This window comes from Enhydra lutris, unplaced genomic scaffold (assembly GCF_002288905.1).
Source record: "Enhydra lutris kenyoni isolate GAN:26980312 unplaced genomic scaffold, ASM228890v2 scaffoldscaffold44, whole genome shotgun sequence".
NCBI classification, from domain to species: Eukaryota; Metazoa; Chordata; class Mammalia; order Carnivora; family Mustelidae; genus Enhydra; species Enhydra lutris.
The window spans coordinates 14,056,651-14,078,202 of record NW_019154128.1 but is presented as its reverse complement, the minus strand read 5'-3'; the positions used below and the strand labels follow the sequence as shown (position 1 = coordinate 14,078,202).

At 46.5% G+C, this 21,552-nt stretch overlaps 1 protein-coding gene across 1 annotated transcript in view; it reads right to left on the bottom strand.

The window, feature by feature from the left end:
* Positions 1-12,009, bottom strand: part of LOC111155854 (fer-1 like family member 5) — a 54,522-nt gene extending 42,513 nt beyond the window's left edge. Inside the window, exons 1-9 of the mRNA XM_022516273.1 lie at positions 11,925-12,009; positions 9,980-10,032; positions 9,478-9,569; positions 8,636-8,744; positions 7,022-7,076; positions 6,476-6,585; positions 3,900-4,028; positions 2,785-2,847; positions 1,993-2,043 (exon numbers count right to left, since the gene is read on the bottom strand). Coding sequence (XP_022371981.1) covers positions 1,993-2,043; positions 2,785-2,847; positions 3,900-4,028; positions 6,476-6,585; positions 7,022-7,076; positions 8,636-8,744; positions 9,478-9,569; positions 9,980-10,032; positions 11,925-12,009 — 747 coding nt within the window. The remainder of the gene's footprint in view (positions 1-1,992; positions 2,044-2,784; positions 2,848-3,899; positions 4,029-6,475; positions 6,586-7,021; positions 7,077-8,635; positions 8,745-9,477; positions 9,570-9,979; positions 10,033-11,924) is intronic.
* Positions 12,010-21,552: the final 9,543 nt, after the last annotated feature.

The window sequence follows — 21,552 nt, the reverse complement described above, 5'->3', positions numbered from 1 at the left end:
GGTGAGTGCTGTGAAGTGTGTAAAGCTGGCGATTCACAGACCTGTACCCCTGGGGATAAAAATATATTATATGTTTATTAAAAACAAAATTAAAAAAAATAGTCAAAAAAAAAAAAGATGATTAGGGGAATTTGAACATTGGCTAGTATTTAATGTTATCCAGGAATTGGAAAGGTTTTAAAATGTGATAATTACATTTGGTTATGCTTAATAAAAATCTTTACATTCTAGAAATATATACTGAAGCATTTAAAAATAAAATGATATGATATCTGAGATTGGATTCAAAATAACCCAGCAGGTGGTGTAGACAAAACAACACTGGCAATGAATTAGTGAAGTTGAGTGACTGGGATGTGGGAACTCAGGATACTATTCTCTCTGCTTTTGTGTATTTTTGAAATTTTCCAAAGAAGTAGTTGTTTAAAAAGGTTTACTTTCTGTCATGTCTATGACTTATTTTTAAAAATATTTTATTTATTTATTTATTTGAGAGACAGAGGCGGGGGCCAGAGAGGGGCAGAGGGAGAGGGAGAGAGAGAATCTCAAGCAAGAATCTCCTTGCTGAGCACAGAGCCCAATGTGGGCCTTGATCTCACAACACTGAGATCACGACCTGAGCTGAGATCAAGAGTCTGATGCTTAACAGACTGAGCCACCCAGGTGCCCCTCATGTCTGTAACTTATTTAACAGTTCGTACCACTGGTCACTTCTGGAAATTGTGCAGTGGTCTCTGAAAGCACAACAATTTTAACCTCCTGCTACCTAACCTCTCTGGAATCTCACAATCTCTAAGCACCCCCCCTTTTTAAAAAAGATATTAATTATTTAATCGAGAGAGAGAGAGAGAGAGACAGAGAGTACAGAGGGAGAAGCAGGCTCCCCGCTGAGCAGAGAGCCCCATGTGGGGCTCAATCCCAAGACTCTGAGATCCTGACCTGAGCTGAAGGCAAATGCTTAACCCACTGAGCCACCAAGGTGCCCTGCCAATGATGCTTCTTTAAGGGACAGGTCATGACTCTCCATGTGCTTATTACAAGTTGTGAGAAAGAAACCTTACTTTGATTTGTCCTAAATGTGCCTTTCCCAAGGTGGAAGCCTTTTTCAGGGGTTGCCAGATTTGGCAAATAAAAATATAGATGTCCACTTAAGTAAGAACTGCAGATAAATGACGACTTAATTTTTAGTATATGTAGGTTTCCTGCAATATTTTGTGAGAAGCCATGCAATATTTGGGGCATCCTGATATTTAAAAAGTATCTATTGGAGCGTCCTGTGTTTAATCTGGCAACCCTACCTTTTCCCAATCTTCCTGGATCTGGAGAATCTTTTTTAGCCCTTCATGACTGTGTCAACTTTCCTCCTCTCTCAGCCTGTGTCTTTCCAAAGCAAACATTTTTTTTTTTTAAGATTTTATTTATTTATTTGACAGACAGAGATCACAAGTAGGCAGAGAGGCAGGCAGAGAGAGAGGAGGAAGCAGGCTCCCCGCTGAGAAGAGAGCCCGATGCGGGACTCCATCCCAGGACCCTGGGATCACGACCTGAGCCCAAGGCAGAGGTTTTTAACCCACTGATCCACCCAGGAGCCCCCAAAGCAAACATTTTTATTCTATTCTCATAGGCGGCAATTTTCTCTGTGTTTCTCTGCCTTTTTAGACTTTCTGCTTCCATTTCCTGGAGGCAGAGATTTGAAGTGTGCCGATAGTATTTAATGTGGGGAATTCGAAATGGCACCCAGCTCTTCCATAAATGGTACACACTTTCATCCTTACAAGGACTCTGTACTTTGAGAATATCATCAATTCCATTGTACAGATGAGGAAGTAGAGGTTCTGAATAACTTGTTTAAATCAACCCATTTCGTAGGTGGATCCAAATCTGGATATTTCTGCCTGAAAATTCAAGTTTTTGCCTCTAAAATTGGGCATGGAGCCCATGGTGGGTCTCTATAACTGTTTCACCAAACCTCCTCCTTCATCCAGGGCTCACTTGGAATCTCCCGATCTCTGAGTTGAATCTCATCAGTGTGGAATTCATCACCTGCAGAAAGATATCAGTTATTCACCTCCCCTATTTCTCCCACCCCTGTGGGAGGACTTGTAGGGATTCTCTAGGATTTGCTCAATACTTCCTAGTGACTCATGCTTCCACAAAGGTTTTCCCTTCTAATTCTCATTGATTTCTTAATATCCTGTGAGATTCAGAATTTTAGTTCCATTCTACTGATGAGGAGATTGATCAGAGGGTCCAATTCATTTGATGAACCCGAAGGTCAGCCCAAAGCAAAGTGTTGCACTCAATTTTCTCCACTACCCGCTGTCCTGATAGTTTACCATGTACCTGTGTTCCCAAGACCATGCATACTCTTCAAGGGGGAGACCTTTTTGTTCTCCTTAGCCCTGTGCTGGGCACACAGAAGGCACCTGATAAACACGTTCATCACTGTTACTGGGGTCCCACTGGTTGGGGAATGGAATGTCCCATGTTGAGGGGACATTTGAGGATTCTTTGGTGGCATGGGAATCCTGGCACATGGGAAGGGCTATTTTCTTCCCTTCAGGGCCCAGCTTAGGGTCTAACAGTTGGGATTCCATAGGATTTGTTAAATGGATGAATGGGGAGTCTGGGCTGCCGGGGAGTGATGAAGGAGGTAGAGGCTGTGCCTTGGGGTCAGAAGGACCATCTGAAGTGACTGGCTCTAACGGTGGGGTGGGGAGGCTGAAGTCCTTTCCAGAATTGAGATGGGATAAGAAGGTGGGCCTACCTTATTTGGCTCCTCACCTGGATTAAGATGGTCTCATCAAATAACTTAGCAGGTACCTCATAAAAATTCTGGAAGAAGATCTGAAGCAGAGGGAAAGGAGGTAGGAGGGGTTGGATGATATTCCTTCCACCACTTCACCCAAGGACTCGGTTAGTCTGAAGGCTCAGACTAGAATGCTTCTTCTCCAGCTCTTGCCCATTTCATGCTCATGCTCCTCCTCCAGAAGCAGGGGCCTGCCAGGCTCCTGGAGGGGGTTCTGCTAGGGTAAAGCGCAGGGGCAGGGGATTCCAGGAGCATCTGTCAAGAGCGGCTCAAGGTCTAGCTAGCTGCCTGGGATACAGACCCGAGCCTCTGCCTCCTTCTAGATTGCCCTGTCAGTCCACTGCACCTCCAGCCTCTGCTGAGCCAGAACCATCTTTTCTAAATGCAAACCTGGCCCCATCACTCTCCTCCTAAACTCCCTCCATGGCTCCCAAGTGCCATCTGTGACAGGGTCCCAGCGCATTTTGCAGCCTTCCCTCTGACTGCAGCCATATCTACCGTTCTGCCAAGTTCTGCTACTTCTTGTTTCTAGGCTTCTGAAGACACTATTGCTTTTTCCTGAATTTTCTTTCTCCATGATGTCCCTCTTTCCCTGGTAGACTCTTCCTTCAAGGTTTTGGAAGCTCTTCCGGAGTCTCCCCATTCCTCCCTACTCTCACCATACTATTATCTATTGGCCTATTTACCAATTAATTCAGTGAGTAGTTATGGACCTCCAACTGTGATCAGCCCAATGCTATAGCTTAGGGCTTTAGCAGTGGCAAGATGTAATGGTCTGGGCCTGCATTAACAGTGCCCCCAGATCTGTTAACCCCAGTTTTGCGCCATTATCATAGTCTATGTGTTCACAGGCCAATCCCCCCACAACCACCCCAAAGACTGCTGGCTCCTCCAATGGGAGGTTTCAAATGATTTTGTCTGTATTCTCAGTGCCAAGCAGTTCTTGGCTCTCTGTAAATGCTCAGCCAATGTTTGTGGAAGAAGCAAGCTTGCCTGATGCCTGCAGGAAATGCCCAGCCCCCAGCTAGCCCCTGGCTGCCCCCCTTGGCCCAACTGCCCCATTCAGTTCTAAAGGGCATGTGCAGCCCACCTCGTTGAAGAAAGGGTTGTTTCCCATCTTGATCCGCGTGTTGTACTGGTAGCCTCCGATGACCACATTCACCATCGGCTTGATGTTGTTGCCCATGAGCTGTCGGGCTTCAAATACCTTCACTCGGACCTATGGGGGGAATATGGGGGCACCTGAGGTAGGGGTCTGGGCCCCCTTCTTCAACAGGGACTCTCCTCTAAAAGAACAAAGTGTTCTGATAAGAGGCATCTACTGGGGTGGAAGGAGCCCACAGAGAACTGGACTCCTCCTGCCTGAAGGTAAGTTCTAGGAAGGCCATGGCTCCTCCTCTTTTCCTCTTCTGGGAACTGTCCCCTCCACTGCTTTGTTCTTTTCATCTTGTGTTACTTAGTGGTTTTCAATTGCAATGGGCTTGTTACAGAATACAGAAATGAAGCCTAATCTTTCCCAGTTTTTTTGTTTGTTTTTAAGATTTTATTTATTTATTTGACAGAGAGAGAGATCACAAGAAGGCAGAGAGGCAGGCAGAAAGGGAGGGGGAAGCAGGCTCCCGGCTGAGCAGAGAGCCTGATGCGGGGCTCAATCCCAGGACCCTGGGATCATGACCTGAGCCGAAGGCAGAGGCTTTAACCCACTGAGCCATCCAGGCACCCTTGTTTTGTTTTTTACTTTTATCTATGATCTTTTCAGAGAATTGAGAGTTTTAAAGTTCCATGCCATTGAATCTCCAATCTGTGGTTGACTCTCTGATTTGCGGTTTCTTCTTCCCCTTTATATACTTTACTGGGCCTCAGTAAAGGGGCTATGACATCTGAGCCTCAAACTAGAAGGCAGGAGGGGGAGAGCAATGCAGAGCCCAGGAGAGACCCTGGCTGGATGAGGCCTAGGGGGAGAAAGAACTGGAGATGGCCATGGCTAGCAGGGCACAGGCGTGGGAGCTTGTCATCTGACTGTGAGTAGTAAACAACATCCAGCTCTCCCAGCTCAAGCTGTGGCTAGGCCTTTCTCCATGAGGTGTCCCGTATCTCTAGCAAGTCCAGCAACCCTTCAGGGATAGATACGCGTGCAGCTGGACCCTCAGAGACAAGAGTGGGCCAAACCAGGCAAACAGGTTGCACGACAGGATTTTGCCCTAACCTCTAGGACAGAGGAAAAGCAGTAATTTGGGCATGATGACCGTCTATCCTGGGCAAACTAGCCTGATGAAAAGAGATGGGGTCCAGAGGAGAGGAAAGGAAGGTACTCCAAAGGAGGAACAGCATGTGCAAAGACCTAGCAGCTAGAGAGAAAGGCTTGAGAATGGGGACTGCAAGATGTCCAGGATACTAGAGCAGGGTGGGGAAGGGCAGAGGCAGGAGACAGAGTGGCTTGCAGAGGTAGGCTTGTGTTATCAAGGGCCTGGGAAGCCATTGTAACGAGTTTGGGTTTTGTCCGGAGGACATTAAGAGCATCTTCATTTTAAAAAATTTTCATTGTATTTTATATTTTAAAATTAAAGTATAGTTGACATACAATATTACATTTGCTTCAGGCCTATAACATAGTGATTTGACAACTAGATGTTATACTATGCTTACCACATGTGTGCGGTACCACATGTGTAGCTACCATCTGTCATAGATATCCTCATTTTTTTTTAAGTTTTTTTTTTTTTAAAGATTTTATTTATTTATTTGGCAGACAGAGATCACAAGTAGGCAGAGAGGCAGGCGGAGAGAGAGAGAGAGGAAGAAGCAGGCTCCCTCCTAAGCAGAGAGCCCGATGCAGGGCTCGATCCCAGGACCCTGGGATCCTGACCTGAGCCGAAGGCAGAGGCTTGAACCCACTGAGCCACCCAGGCGCCCTGGGTATCCTCATTTTTAAGGACATTTTTAAGCAGGTGCATGGCATGGTAAGAACGACATCTTTGAAAGATCCCATTGGCTGAAGGATGGACAGGAGAGAGCTGGAGGCTGGGAGTTCAGGAAGAACTTATGAGTGGTCCAGGGACACGATGGTGGTGGCTCAGGTCAAGGAAGTGAAGTGGTGATGGAGAGGTGGGGAGAGTTAGGTGATATTAAGAGCTAGGACTTGGCCATTGACTGGCTGCAGGGGATAGGGTGAGGAAGAAGGAGTCAAGAATAACACCCAGTCTCCTTGGCAGGTGGCAGGCTGGAGAGCAGGTGAAGGTGTAGCAGAAATATTGGGTTACAAGTTACAGATCAGAGGGAAGTTGCTGAGCCATGGGATGAGGGTTCCAGAAGTCATAGCAGGAACTCTCCTCAGCCCTTCCCATACAGCTCATTTTGCCCTGCACATGGCTAGCCTTGTGTTGCCAACAATCCTGAGGACTCTTCCAGGTCTTTCATTATGCCTCCCCAGCACTTGCCAGGGCCTATTGGTATACATACAGCCAACAGTGCCTCCTGTGGCCACCCCGGAGTTGTCTCTAGCTTCCGTTTCTTGCAGAAGTGGCTCAGAACTGCCCGGGAGGAGCAGGGGAAGCAGTGAGGCTCTGAGGACCTGTAGCTCTGGCCCTCTGCCACGACCTTGCAGGGAGACGGGGACAGCTTGGGATCACAATGAGAGTGTCAGGTAAATCAGCCCAGAATCCTCACCTGAAAGTGCTGAGGCTTCGAGGACAGAGCCATGGGCATGCCGGAGCCAGGGACCATCAGTTTCTGCCTGGCCACCTCTTGGGCACTTGGGCCCAGGAGGTCGTCATCACCTGGGGAAACACAATCTGGGTGGGCCCTCAGAGGCTGCGTTAGGGAGGCTTTGAGGCATTATGCCCATTTCATTGTTCTATCCCCATTGACTAGCTTCTGACTAAAACCATGGCCTAGAAGTCCTGAAAGGGGCACACATCCTCCCCAGAACATTCCCATGGGCCCCTTCTTACCCTCAGTAACCCTGGGCCCCACACTCTACACATGAGGGCTCTTGGAAATGGCCATCTTTGCTTCCCTCTGCAGCACACTGGAGGCTTGGCCTTATGTCTAGAGACGACAAGTGGAAAACTCAGCCAGGTATCTGGAGATTGGCCTCTAGACTTTAACCTGGTCACAGTCCTTCTGTAGGCCTTAAGGGATAGGTCCTAAAGGTCCCAAAGAGCCTATCCAGCTATGTTTGGTGACGAACAGGGGTAAGTCCCAAGGACATACCTAATTTCGATGTATACTGTTTTCTCTCAAGGGTCACATGTAGGGTGACGGTGCACTGCAAGGCAAAGGCAAAGGGGCTGTAAGCCAGATCTTGCAATCCTTGGTCAAGTCCTAACACTGGAAACTTGCCCAGCCTGGATAGGTTTAGAGACATGAAGCAGTGGTGGTGACAAGGAGGTACAGCAGAGTAGGGAGGAGAGGGAGAGGGGCCTTGGGACCAGCCCAGAACCACTGATGCCAACAGCTCTTCTGCTAGCTCAACATCTCCTGACCTCAAGAGAGGATTCCTGCAAATACCTCTTAATTGACCTCCTTCCTCCAAGTGTCTGACTACACACTCATCCTACTTCTAGACCATTGCCAGAATTGCCCCCTAAAAAGTGCCCTAACCGATCAGAGTAAAATCACAACTCACCAGCATAGACCATAAAGCCCTTTACCTCTGGCCCCTGGTCTCAGCTAGCCTCAGCAATCCCACCACCACCTTCACATCCTCCCAACCCCTGTGTCGCAGCAGTACAGCAACCTACCCTCCCCGAACCAACAGCCTGCCTCTCTCTCCCTCCAGCCTTCACCCATGTACCTCACACCCTTGTCTGGGATTCTCTTCCTTTCCCGTCTGTGTTGCAAACTCATGCCCCTTGAGAAACTGAATAAACAAATGGACAATGACCAGACCTTATATAAAAATGGAACTCTGACCCACAGTCTGCAGCCATGAATTCAGGAAACCAGCCCAACAAATCTGCAATAACCCACCCAGGAAGCCAGCCTGTTCTCTCTAAGTCAGCTTGTAGAAGTCAGAGTACGCCTCAAACAATGGCCTCTGTCACAACTGGCTCCAATTGTGTGGCCCCAACTGATAGAGGACTTGATTCACAACTGACAGCTTCCCTAATTTTTGTCCCTTCTTCCCACTCAGGACCAGCCAGAGAAAGCCAAACACACACCTCTAAGCAATCACATGGGATGCCTGGCTTCTAGTTGGTCCACTTACAGCTTCCCCTGACCAACGGCTTCCCATCAGGGCACACTGGGAGCCTTCCCTGCTTCCACTGTACAGCTTCTCCCCTCCTCTATCTGCCTTTGAGTCTCTGCCAAAATGCGAGTGATGGTGGCTGATACTGCTGCTCTGGCCAGTTCTGCATAAATAGCTTTTGCTTCTCCTCCACTGGTTGGTCTTTGCTTGTTTCCATTTACCTTAATCATGCCCTCTATGAAGCCTTCTGTGACCTCCCACATGGAATCATTCACTTCCTCCTGTCCCCAGTGACCTAGCCTTCCTGACCCTTGTGCTGGAGCACTGTCACTGAGAGTGTGCTTACTCTAATGGACCATGGTCTTCATTCAGTTTTGTATCCCAGGCCTAACACAGGTGCTGTCATCCAATGGACAATTGACTAATCAATCTAAAAGGATGGATATGGGATGGGAGGGTGGGTAGGAGGATGGATGGTGGAATAGGGTGGTCAGGGAGATGCTGGCAGTGTGATGAGGCCTCCTAGGAAAGGAAGTGCTCTCTGGTGGGGTCACTGGGCCTCTGCTAATGTGGAGTCACCTAGCTTCACTGGCTGCCCCCACTCTGCCAGCCACTGTTCCTGGGGCCCAACTCACATTTGTGGACAGCATGAGATGGTTAAGCAGGTTCATGTCCTTCAAAGAAAGGACCTCACTCGGTTTTTTCACCAAGGGCTGGAGCAGTATTGTGGCCAGCCCAATGAATCTGGGGAGAAGAGGAACATGTATGAGATCCAAAGTCAGGGGACAGGGTGTCTTCTGTCCCAGGCATGACTTTATCTAGAGAGGGTTTTCTCTGCTACGGGCTGTGCTGCCCACGGAATGAGGCCGCAGGAAGGACACAATGATGTAGAGAACCCACCAGAAGATGTAGGGCTCTCACATCTCTGAGAATGACTTTGGGGCTCTGAGAAGTGTGTGCCCCAGTTACTGGCTCTGCCCTGCTCAGCCCCTTCTCAGGAGTTCTTCTCCCAAACTACTCTTGAATGGAAACAGTCCCAAGTAACCACCAATTGGACCAGGGATGGGACATCTGATAGAAGCTGGGCCAATCAGATTCTCCGTCCTAGGAATTTTGACTTGGGATGCTATAGATTCAGTCTCAGCTGGATGTTGGTCTCCGCTGGGCACTAGAATGGGGCCATCACAGGAAGCCAGGATTGGGCAGAGAGATGCAGAGATGTAAGAGCCTGTGGCTTCAGAAGAGGCAGAACTGCCCCTGGCTTCCTAGGTTCCTGATTCTGGTTGCTCTGCCCTCCCAGCCCCATCACCCTCCCATACACCCCCCCCCCCCGGCACTTTTTTTTTTTGGTCCCATTAGCTGGCTAGAGTGGATTCTTGTCCATGCCACCCGAGTAAGTTATGGATTCGAGCCAGGAATTGCAGCAAGTGCTGTAGCTTTGGTGAGAGAGACAACCTCCTGCCTTTCTCTGCCTCACCTGTCTTTCTTTGCTGCGCCCACGTCCCGAAGGATGATTTGCAGAAAAGAGTCATTTTGTAGGGGGCAGTCCCAGAGGTACCAGATCAGGGTCTGTGGGAGGCACAGAGAGGTCAGCATCCATCCTCCACCTTCCCCTTCCCAACCTTCCAGAAAATAAGGAAAGATGCAGGGAACGGGCTGTGTTTCTCTTGAACTGGAGAACCTCCCTCAAGAGAGACCTGTCCCTACTTCAGGTTTCTGGGAACATCAGGACCACCAGGTTGGACAAGATGGGCCCTATCATGGTCCATCCCCAGAATAGAGGAGAAGGGCCAAGAACAGCTATGGGCCCTCAGGCCCGCATAGCCATATAGCTCGGGGGCTACTCTCAGGCCCAGACACCCTTGAGGAAAGCTTATGCCACTCCCTGGCCTCTCTCTAGAATTCTGAGCATGGCCAGGACCCAACCTCACTCTTGGGGTAGTCATTGCTTCTTTTGCGTTTGTCCTGATGGGTTTTACCTCATTCCATATGGGATTATTCCCTTCTGCTTCATGAGTTCTCCTCTTTATATCTGCAAAGATACCAAGGGGCTGTCACTGGTGGTAGGAAATATTTCAAAGTCTAGGTTTAAGTGTGGTAAAGAGAGGGAGGACTCCAGGAACACTTTAAGTCCATGTTCACAGATGTGGTATGACATGGATTCTTACTCTGGGGATTTCAGAATTTTCACTTTTTGTAAGGGTAACATCATCTGACATGATAGATAATGCGTTCACTTCATTTTCTTCCCTGGAATGTAGTTCCTAGCCATATTGCAGCCAGGTGGTACCTGGAGACTCGCTCTGGCCAATGCAACGTGGGAGTGATTTTCACCACTGCCACAACTAGCTCCTAAAAATCTCCCATGACGCTTTTCCTCTCCCTGCTCCACACAACCATCCTCACCATCTGTGGGCAGAGTGGTGCCAGGATGACTTTGCAGCCACGAGCAGTGAGCAGTTGGTCCCTAAACCACTGCTTGGGGGAGCCACCTGAGATGACTGCCCCCCTGATGCAGGATTTGGTGTAGGAAGTAAACTTTCACTGTGTTAAGGCATTGAGATCTCAAGATTTATTTGTTACCAGAGCACAAAGCCTAGTGGATCCTAAGACATGCCAAAACATCTCTAATGGGTTGTAAGTTCCTCATCCACAAATATCTTTCACAAAATAGCCCTGCAAAGAACCTCTAAATTGCTCAACTACTTAGAGATTCTTCTCAAGGAAAGAATGTGGAAGAGGGAGAGACAGAGTGTGTGCAAGCATGCACCTGTGAGGAAGTCAGGAGGGGTGCAGAGTAGTGGATGGTATATGAGGGAAAAGGGGTTCGGAAAGGTGAAAAGGGAATAAAAAATATATTCAATTATAAGAATTTATAGGTAAATCTCTGGGCAAACCCAAGAGTCAGGGACTTAGGCATCTTTGTAAGAGGTATTTCTAGGAGGAGAAAGATCACATCCATGGGATGGTAGGAAAGAAGTCTCAGACTCAGCCTGTTCCCTGGCTCACGGCAGACACATGGAACGTCCACTGTGCCTCTCTAAATCTGGGGACATAAACACATATGGATTGCTCTGTGAGCCTAGAGTCCCAAATGTCCATTCTCCAGGGGGTGTTGTCACACTCAGTGAGTACAGAAAAAAATTAAGGAACTTCATTCTTTACTCCATATCTTTTACAGAAACAACTGTGCCTTCTTTCTCTCGGCCCCAATTTTCTCAGTCTCCGCACATGCTGGGAAACCTCATTCGCCATTATCCACCTCCCTCTGCTTGCCACCAGCAGACTGTCAATTTTCTTACCCTTCCTCCATTCCCACTCCCAGCTCTGTGTTCTGGAGACACCCTTGATTTCTTTTCGTGTTTTCTCCTAAATCCTTTCACCACCCCCCGCCCCCGCCAACCTCCTTGGACATTTTTTCCCTTACCTATAAAAAATGGAGACAATAAATTTTGCCTCATTTGCCTCATGGGATTGTTGTGAGGAGCAAAAATTCTATGTTCATGAAAAGACTTTGATGGCTGTAAAGGTCACTTAGGAACCAACAGTTACTATAGGAGGTTATATAAGAACTATACATACATTATCTTTTTTAAAATCCTCACATCAAGCCTGTGAAGCAGGTACTTTTTCTTTCTTTTTTTTAAACCTCAACGTGTGGCACAGCCCTAGTTCACAGAAGCAGCTCGGAAAGTATTTATCTTCTCTTTTTCCCGTAGCCATTCCCCTGGAAAAAATGAGAAGCAGAGATGTCCTCATAGGAGAAATAATGGCAATAAAGCTAAGTTTCAAAAGAACTGGATGATATCTACCCTGCCTTTCTGTCATACAGGGCATCTTTTAGGCCCCAGGAAGTCTATTTTTTCACCGAATGCATGTTGCTTCTTGGGGCTCGTCTCTCCCATCCCGGAGTCTGGCTCTCACCTCGGAAGTAGGCGGTCACACAGGGTCTGGGTGGGGGGCTGAGGGGCGGGTTAATCGTAGCTGAATCCACGACCAGCCGCAGCATGCCTGTCCTCCCCCCTATTTCCCTCTGCAGCAGAGCCTCCTTCTTGGAGCACCTTGGGTTAACGTTCTCCTAGGGCTCACAGAGTGAGGAGAACCCTAGACCTGTTGCTTAGCGGTAGAAGTGATGTCACAAAGGTGGCTGGTTCTTGGTTCTGGAAAGGAAAGGAGGAGAATGACAGGAGAAAGTCAGGAGTATGAAGCAAGTGGCTTGAGGTGACCAGGCCTGTACAAACAAAATAATTTGGCTGCTTTGCGTTTCCTCTTTCTTTCTCTTTCTTATTCTCACTGTCCCTCTGATCTCACGATCAGGTATAAGGGTAGTCTTTCCTCTTTATATAAATAAGCAAGTTATCTGGAGTGAATCATGCCAAAGTCCCACAATTTAGATAAAAAAATAAGAGAGGTGAGGTGATGTGAGGAAAGGAATAAGGAAATCAAAGACCATTTCAAGGACAATTCAGGAAAAGCCCTTCCTAATGTATAAGCAAACATGTAGGCCTCCTTTTTTTTTTTTTTTTTAAGATTTATTTATTTACGTGAGAGAGAGAGAGAGCAGGGGTTTGGGGCAGAGGGGGAGAGAGAGAGTCTTAAGCAGACTTCATGCTGAGCATGGAGCCTGACACAGGGCTCGATCTCATGTCCAACCCAGAGTTGGACACTAATACCACTGAGCTCCCCAGGCCCCCCAGGCCTCCTTTTTCCTAAAGGAAGCCTAAGTCCAAATATGAGTCTGTCTTTAACAAAGGGAAATGAATTTTTAATTAACGAGCTTTTATGCCAGCTAATTTTAAGGTTTAATGTCTTTTTTTTTTAAAGATTTTATTTATTTGACAGAGAGACACACAGAGAGGGAACACAAGCAGGGGGAGTAGGAGAGGGAGAAGCAGGCTTCCCGCAGAGCAGGGAGCCGGATGTGGGCCTCGATCCCAGAACCTGGGATCATGACCTGAGCCGAAGGCAGCTGCTTAACTGCTGAGCCACCCAGGTGCCCTAATTTTAAGGTTTAAAAAAAATTTCAAGGTCAATACAATTTTGCTGTGGCATCTTGATAGCTCTCAAGGCCCCTCATCAGGGGGATGGAGCTGGGTCACTTGTTTTTGTTTCATCTACACTAAGGGTTTGTTTTTGTTTTTGTTTTTTGTTTTGCTTCAGTTTTGAATATTGTATAAATTACATCTTATCCAATAGCAGGAAGATTAGTGGATGTTTTAAAAATGTATATTAGTTAATGAAACAACAGAACAGTAAGCTTACTATGCCTTTTTTTTTTTTTTAAGATTTTATTTATTTGAGAGGGAGAGAGAGTGAGAGCACAAGCAGAGTGAGGGGCAGGGAGAGAAGCAGACTCCCCACTGAGCAGGGAGCCCAGTCCAAGGTCTGATGCAGGGCCTGAACCCAGGATCCCAGGATTATGACCTTAGCTGAAGGTAGACGCTTAACTGACTGAGCCACCTAGGTGCTCCACTTTTTATGCCTTCTAAAAGAAACATGGTCTTTAAAGAGCAAAAAGCCGTCTTGGGATCTTGGTGCTATAGTTGCTTTCTGGTGCGGCAGATATACAAGAAAATGCTCTTTCTGACAGTTTTTCTCAAAATCTAAACACAACACAAAGTTTTTGCTTTTGTTCATGATTTTCCAAACTAAGCATTATGACATAAAAGGCAAACTCTGGAAAGGGAACGGCTGATAGATTTGACTGCAGAATATTTAAAATTTCTGTGCAGAAAAATATACCTTTAAAGATAATACCAAAGTAAGGAACATATACCACATACCTAATGTCCAGAATATTAGCATTTTTAAAGTGAGAATTTTTTTAAATAGAAATTTTAAAAGCTTTTATCTATCATCTATCTATCTATCTTTTTTGGGAAGGAGGGGCAGAGGGAGAGGAAGAGAGAGTCTCAAGCTGTCTGTAAGCTTAGCACAGAGCCTGACACCAGTCTCAGTCCCACGACCCTGAGATCATGACCTGAGCTGAAACCAAGAGTTGGACACTCAACCAACTGTGCCACACAGGCTCCCCTAAGATTTTATTTTTTTAAAGTAATCTCTATATCCAACGCGGGGCTCGAATTCACAACCCCGAGATCAAGAGTTGCATGTTCCACTGACTGAGCCAGCAAGGTGCCCCAAACATGAGCTTTTATAATTTAGAAAGGAAAAGATTAATACTCCCAAGGAAGATGAGGGAAAGTTTATAACAGGTGAATGCTCAAATGGACAAACAAAAAAAAAATCAGTTTCTTTAATAATCAAAGAAATTTAGTGAGATACCATTTATCACTTTGCCAAAATGGATTCAAAACAAAAAAAAGAAAAAAAAAGTTAGAGAGGGGCATCTGGGTGGCTCAGTGGGTTAAAGCCTCTGCCTTTGGCTCAGGTCAAGATCTCAGGGTCATTGGATCGAGCTCCACGGCGGGCTCTCTGCTCAGCGGGGAGCCTGCTCCGCCCCCCACCCCCACCGCCACTCTCTCTGCCTGCCTTTCCGCCTACTTGTGATCTCTGTTTGTCAAATAAATAAATAAAATCTTTTAAAAAAGAGAGAGAGAAAGAGAGAGATTAAAAAAAATCAAGCCCATTAATAAAAAAATGGGGGCGCCTGGGTGGCTCAGTTGTTAAGCATCTGCCTTTGGCTCAGGTCATAGTTCCAGGGTCCTGGGATTGAGCCCCACATTGGGGCTCTCTGCTCAGCGAAGAGCCTGCTTCTCGCTCTCCCACTCCCCCTCCTTGTGTTCCCTCTTTGGCTGTCTCTCTCTGTTAAATAAATAAATAAAATCTTAAAAAACATAATCAAAGAAATGCAAGAAGATATCATTTATCCCCTCCCAAATAGAGAAGAATGAAAAACGGTAAGAGTGATGTGCTAAGGAAGGAACAGGGGCAGAGGGAAATTATGAATTCTTACAAAGCACTGATGGGAGAATAAATAGAAAAAGAGCAGAAGCTTGGCCCGGGATATGTGCCAGAGAGAGAGAATAAATGCTGGGATACATGTGGCAGGCACTCCTCATTCTGGGTCATTTCTTCTGGTATTAACCTCAGTGTTTCTAAACAGCATCCCTTGAAATTTGCAACTTGAGACACTGGCTCTTAAGTCAGCTCTTACCCCGTCCCTCACTCCTTCCTGCCCCCCAGATTCTCTCTCTCTCCAAATTCCCAATTCATCACTTTCAGACATTGCTACTGCTGTTTATTATGCACATGGGGAGTTTAGCTTTCTCACACTCTGCCTTTGCCGCATCTTCTTCTCCCAATACAATTACCCCTCATCTGGGGACTAAAACTACACTCAGTCTTTTCATTATGATGATGAAGTATATTGTTTCACTGCAGATCAAGGAATATACAGTTGACCTCTGAGCAACAGGGGTTTCTTTTTTTCCCCCCATGAAAAGAGTATTGTTCTTGTTCATACATGTCAAATTTCAACTTTCAATAATAAAATTCAATAAATCTGATTCCTCAATCATACTGTAAGGGCCTGCCCCTCCCAGAGGAACTAGCTTATGGACCCTGGAAGTAGGGGCGGGGCAGGCCGGGTGAAGACGTCCAATCGGTGTGGCGTGGGTATATCCACTGGGTGAATTAGGATTCAATTGGCTACCTGTGTAGGGGCGGGGCTCAACCACCCCCATAAAGGTTGGTCTGCGAGGCTGGCAAAAAGGAGAAGAAGGAGAGCTGTCAGAAGAAGAAGAAGGAAGAAGAAGCAGGAGAAGAGTCGGGGGAGCAGCAGCAGCAGAAGAGTCGGTGGGAGCAGCAGAGAGAAGAGTCGGCAGGAGAAGAAGAAGAGCTGTAACAGCTCTTGTAAGAGCTATAAGTGCCGCCGGCGGCCCGGGCCACCGGCAGTCCCAACGCAAGCGGACCCGAGCCGCCAGCGGTCCCGAGCCACCGGCGGCCCCGATGCCAGCAGCCCCACCCACACACTGCGACCCTCGGCAGCGGCGCCGCGGGGAACAGCCTAGACGGCAGCAACCTCGCCGGGAACCCTGAGCCGCTGCCTCGCCGGAGCTGTGTCATTCCGGGGAGCGGCTTCGTCAGGGAAAAGGCCTCCTCGGTGAATGGCCCTGCGGAAGCAGCATCGTCAGGGAAGAGGCTTCCTCCAGAGCGGCCTCGCCAGAGCAGCCTTGTCTGGGGAGCAGCCTCGCCAGAGCAGCCTTGTCAGAGTGGCGTCTTGGGGAGCAGAATCTGTGTCATCGGTGTTGTCCTCCCTGTCATCATCGCTGTCGTCATCGCCTCTTCTTGGGAGCGGCCCTGCCCGGGGAGTGACCTCACCAGCAGCGGCCTTCTTGGGAGTGGCCTCTTCTTGGGAGCAGTTCCAACCGGGGAGCAGCCTCATCTGCGGAGCAGCCTCGTCCGGAGCGGCCTTCTTGGGAGTGACCTTGTTGGAATCATCATCGTCGTCTTTTCGTAAGAGACTGCTCTGACCGGTCAGTTTGATTTTTGATGCTTGGCGTGAAATAAAGCTTTGTTTGATTTTCGCTTTATATCAGTCTCATTCCTTTGATCACGGACCCTAACAATACAAACTTGCTTTACACATTTTTTTACATGTTGCCAAAGTCTGTAGCCACACAAAACATCACAAGGATTTGACTCTATGCATGGTACCATCACACAGAAGGGAGCTGATCAAACAACATACATTCAAAGATTAAACTGTAGGTACGCACAGTGTATTTGGCACTTTTCTTTAACATTATAACACTTTCCTCTGAGAGACAGGTATTCTTTTTCCTTTATATTTTAAGAGAGAGAGAGAGAGAGAGAGAGAGAGAGAGAGTGGAGGTAGAGGGACAGAGAGAGAGAGAATCATAAGCAGACTCCATGCTATGGAGCCTGTTGTAGGGCTTGATCTCACAGCCCTGAATCAGGACCTGAGCTGAAATCAAGAACTGAGCCACCCAGGCACACTGAGATAGGTACTCTTAAGCCACAGTATACAAGAATTTTGCTATTCACATCATAAGCAGCTTTCAAACTTTGTGGTAACAGTGATCAGTTTAAAGAAACAAGACACAACCAGAGTTGGGAATGGAATTAAAACACTCCAACTTTTTGCTGTGCTCCAGGCTGCCACTCCTTTTTTTTTTTTTTTTTTTAAGATTTTATTTGTTTATTTGACAGAGAGAAAGAGATCACCAGTAGGCAGAGAGGCAGGCAGAGAGAAAGGGGGATGCAGGCTCCCCTCTGAGCAGAGAGCCCGATGTGGGGCTCAATCCCAGGACCCTGAGATCATGACCTGAGCGGAAGGCAGAAGCTTAACCCACTAAGCCACCCAGGCGCCCCCAGGCTGCCATTCTTAAAGTCAGTTTAATTGTATAATTTTTCCATTGTGAACAACATGGGTGTGAACTGCATGGGTCCACCTATATGTAGATTTTTTCAATAAATACAGTGCAGTACTGTAAACTTATTTTCTCTTCATTATTTTCTTTTCTTTTTTAAAGATTTATTTATTTGGGAGAGAGAAAGCGTGCACAAGAGAGCATGAGCGGGGCAGGAGGAACAGAGGGAAAGGGAGAAGCAGACTCCCCACCGAGCAGGGAGCCTGAAGCAGGACTCTATCCCAGGACCCTGAGATCATGACCTGAGCTGAAGGCAGATGCTTAACTAACTGAGCCACCCAGGTGTCCCAATCCTGTGATTTTTTTTAACACCTTCTTTTCTCTAGTTTACTTTATTGTTAGACTATAGTTATATAACACATATACAAAGTAAGGGTTAATTGACCATTTATGTTATTGGTAAGGCTTCTGGTCAACAGTAGACTCTTAGTAGTTAAGTTTTGGGGGAAGTCAAAAGTTATACATGGATTTTCTGACTGTGCAAAGTGGGGTGGTTGACGTTCCTAACCCCCGTGTTTTTCAAGGGTCAACTATACTCTAATTCCATATCCTTTCTCTCTCTCTCTCTCTCTAATTTATTTATTTTAGAGAGAGAGAGCGAAAGCAAACATGTGTGAATGTGGGGAGGGGCAGAGGGAGAGAATCTTCAAGTGGATTCCTCATTGAGCATGGAGCCCAACCTGGGGCTCCATCTCACCACCCATGAGATCACAATGTGAGCTGAAACCAAGAGTCGGATGTTTAACCAACTGAGCCACCTGGGTGCCCCCATATCCTTTTTTCTATAACTTTGTGTTTTCCTCTAAGTTAAGATATGCTTTGCTTTTTCATTTGCTTGCATATCTTGGAAGTCTGACCAAGTCTTCCGTCATCCTTCAGTAGCTCTGTGGTATACCTGTTGTTTTTTTTTAAGGTTTATTTCTTTATTTTTTTAGTAATCTCTAACCCAACATGGGGCTCAACTTACAATCCCAAGATCAAGAGTCGCATGCTCTTCTGACTGAGCCAGCCAGGGTCTCTTACCATGTTTTTGGTGTCACCACTGAGTTTTTAGCCATCCTAGTGGATGTGAAGTGGTAAAGATTTATTTTTCATCTTGAACCATGTCTCTTGCCTTGGTGTCCTGCTATCAGTCAACCAATCCATAAGTCATCAATCAGTCAATACAGAAACTACCCCCTATATCCTGGGCTATGTTCTCTGAAGGATACAAAGAAGGTTAATGCCCCTGACTTTGAGGATCCACTCTTTACCAAATACAGGAAAGTTAAAATAAGCAATCTATGGTCAGTACCAAAATTCTTACTGGGACATCTAGGGCCCTACAGGCTCTGGCTTATGTCTCTTTCTCAACTTCATTTCTTTCAACTTGCTGACCCACTGTTTCCTAATTACACTATTTCCACTTTTTTTTCTTTTAATGTTATCAAGCTCCCTTCTGTCTCTCAGAACATTCCCCCCCCCCCACCAATTCCTTCTCCTAGAGATCTTCTCTCCCAGGGTCTACCATGTTACTTCTTTCTCCTCTTGGTTTTAGTTTCAAATGTCACCTTCACAGGCACATCTACTCCATCACCTAAGCCAAAGCTGGCTCACTGTTCTGTATGCTCATCAACTCGCCGTTTAACTAATCACAGTAGGTATAGTGGGGAGTAGAGTTGTGAGCAGTCAAATGCCTAGGTTCTCGAGCCAGACTGGTTTCCAGTTCTGCCTTTGATACTTACTAGCTATGTAACCTTGGGCAAAATACCTTACCTCTCTGGATATAATAAAACCTACCATGTAAAGCCATTCAGAGGGTTAAATGAAGTAGGTCATTTATGTCATTTAGAACTTGTTTGGCATTCTCTAAATGCCAGCCCTTATTTTCACAATTATAAATTAAACAATTATTTACATAGATCAAAAAGAAGCGAGCCTCATCAGTGCTGTATCCTCAGGACCTAGGACAGTATTTATCACATAGTAGGAATTGAAGAAATATTTGTGAATGAATGAATACCAGGTGTACCTCCAGGATATCAGAGGAAGGAAAGGTATTTTAGAGAGGAGATGGCCAAATCTAATCAATTGGTGGAGTCCTGTGTGGAGAAAATGATTTTGAAGTTGCATCTGGGGTCAGTGGACTGTGATTGATTAATCACATCTGCCAAGGCACTGGAAAAACCCCTGCAAAGCAAGCACTAAGGGTTTGACATCTCTGCTATAGAAAAGGCTCACTGTCCTGTAGGAAGCAGTCCAGAATTGTGAAATGGTCACAGTTTACCTCCTTTCTCTCTCCTGCCTCCCCACACCCCAACCTCCCATCTTTCTTCTGGGCACCGGGGGGCTCTGTGTTGCATTGCACAGGCCCTCTGAAGTATTGTGTTTGTTTCTTTGGGCTAGTCTCTGCACCTACTTCTATCAGCATTATTTCAGTTGTCTCACTCCTGCCCTGAGAGGCAACCAAAATGAGTTGAACCAATTGACTAATCACCCTAGAATGACTGGACTTGACTCTTGATTTTGTTTTCCACCCCAGGAACACCTATGGTTACATCTAGCCAGGGGGTGGGGTGTGTGTGCGTGTTTGTGATATAGGGCTGGGTAATGAATCAAATGCCAGGGGGGCCAAGGATGCCTAGTGAAGGTGGCCAGAGTAAGGGGATAGGCAGCCCCCATGCCTACCACGCTGGAAGTCATACGCTGCCACAGCCTCCAACTACTTAAGAGCGTCCAGAAATCTGGGTTTTTACATGAAATCACCCTAGCTTAAAAATGTTTGCAGGGATTCCTGGGTGGCTCAGTCGGTTAGGCCACTGCCTTGGGCTCAGGTCATGATCCCAGGGTCCTGGAATTCAGTCCTGGATTGGGCTCCTTGCTCGACTGGGAGCCTGCCTCTCTCTCCACCTCTGCCTGCCACTCTGCCTGCTTGTGCACATGCTCTTTCTCTCTCTCTCTGACAAATAAATAAATAAATAAATAAAATCTTTAAAAAAAATGTTTGCAATTAGGGGAACCTTGATGGCTCAGTCTGTTAAGTACCCAACTCTTGATTTTGGCTCAGGTCACGCCCTCAGGGTCTTGAGATCAAGCCCTGCCTGGGCTCTGTGCCCAGCTGTGAGTCTGCTTAAGATTCTCTCTCCCTACAAATAATCCTAAAATCTATATGGAATCAGAAAAGACCCTGAATAGCCAGAGGAATGTTGAAAAAGAAAACGAAACTTGGTGGCATCACAATTTCAGACTTCAGGCTCTATTACAAAGCTGTCATCATCAAGACAGTATGGTACTGGCACAGAAACAGACACATAGATCAATGGAACAGAATAGAGAGCCCAGAAATGGAGCCTCAACTCTATGGTCAACTAATCTTTGACAAAGTAGGAAAGAATGTCCAATGGAAAAAAGATAATCTCTTCAACAAATGGTGTTGGGAAAATTGGACAGCCACATGCAGAAGAATGAAACTGGACAATTTCCTTATATTACATACAAAAATGGACTCAAAATGGATGAAAGAACTCAATGTGAGATAGGAATCCATCAAAATCCTTGAGGAGAACACAGGCAGCAAACTTTTCAACCTCAGCCGCAGCAACTTCTTCCTAGAAACACCACCAAAGGCAAGGGAAGCAAGGGCAAAAATGAACTATTGAGACTTCATCAAGATCAAAAACTTTTCCACAGCAAAGGAACCAAAAGACAACTGATGGAATGGGAGGAGATAATTGCAAAGGACATATCAGATAAAGGGCTAGCGTCCAAAATCTATAAAGAATTTATCAAACTCAACACCCAAAGAACAAAGAATCCAATCAAGAAATGGGCAGAGGACATGAACAGACATTTCTGCAAAGAAGACATCCAGATGGCCAACAGACACAAGAAAAAGTGCTCCACATCACTCGGCATCAGGGAAATACAAATCAAAACCACAATGAGATACCACCTCACACCAGTCAGAATGGCTAAAATTAACAAGTCAGGAAACAACAGGTGCTGGTAAGGATGCAGAGAAAGGGGAACCCTCCTACACTGTTGGTGGGAATGCAAGCTGGTACAGCCACTCTGGAAAACACTATGGCGATTGCTCAAAAAGTTGAAAATAGAGCTACCCTACAACCCAGCAATCGCACTACAGGGTATTTACCCTAAAGATACAAATGTAGTGATCCAAAGGGGCATGTGCACTGGAATGTTTTTAGCAGCAATGT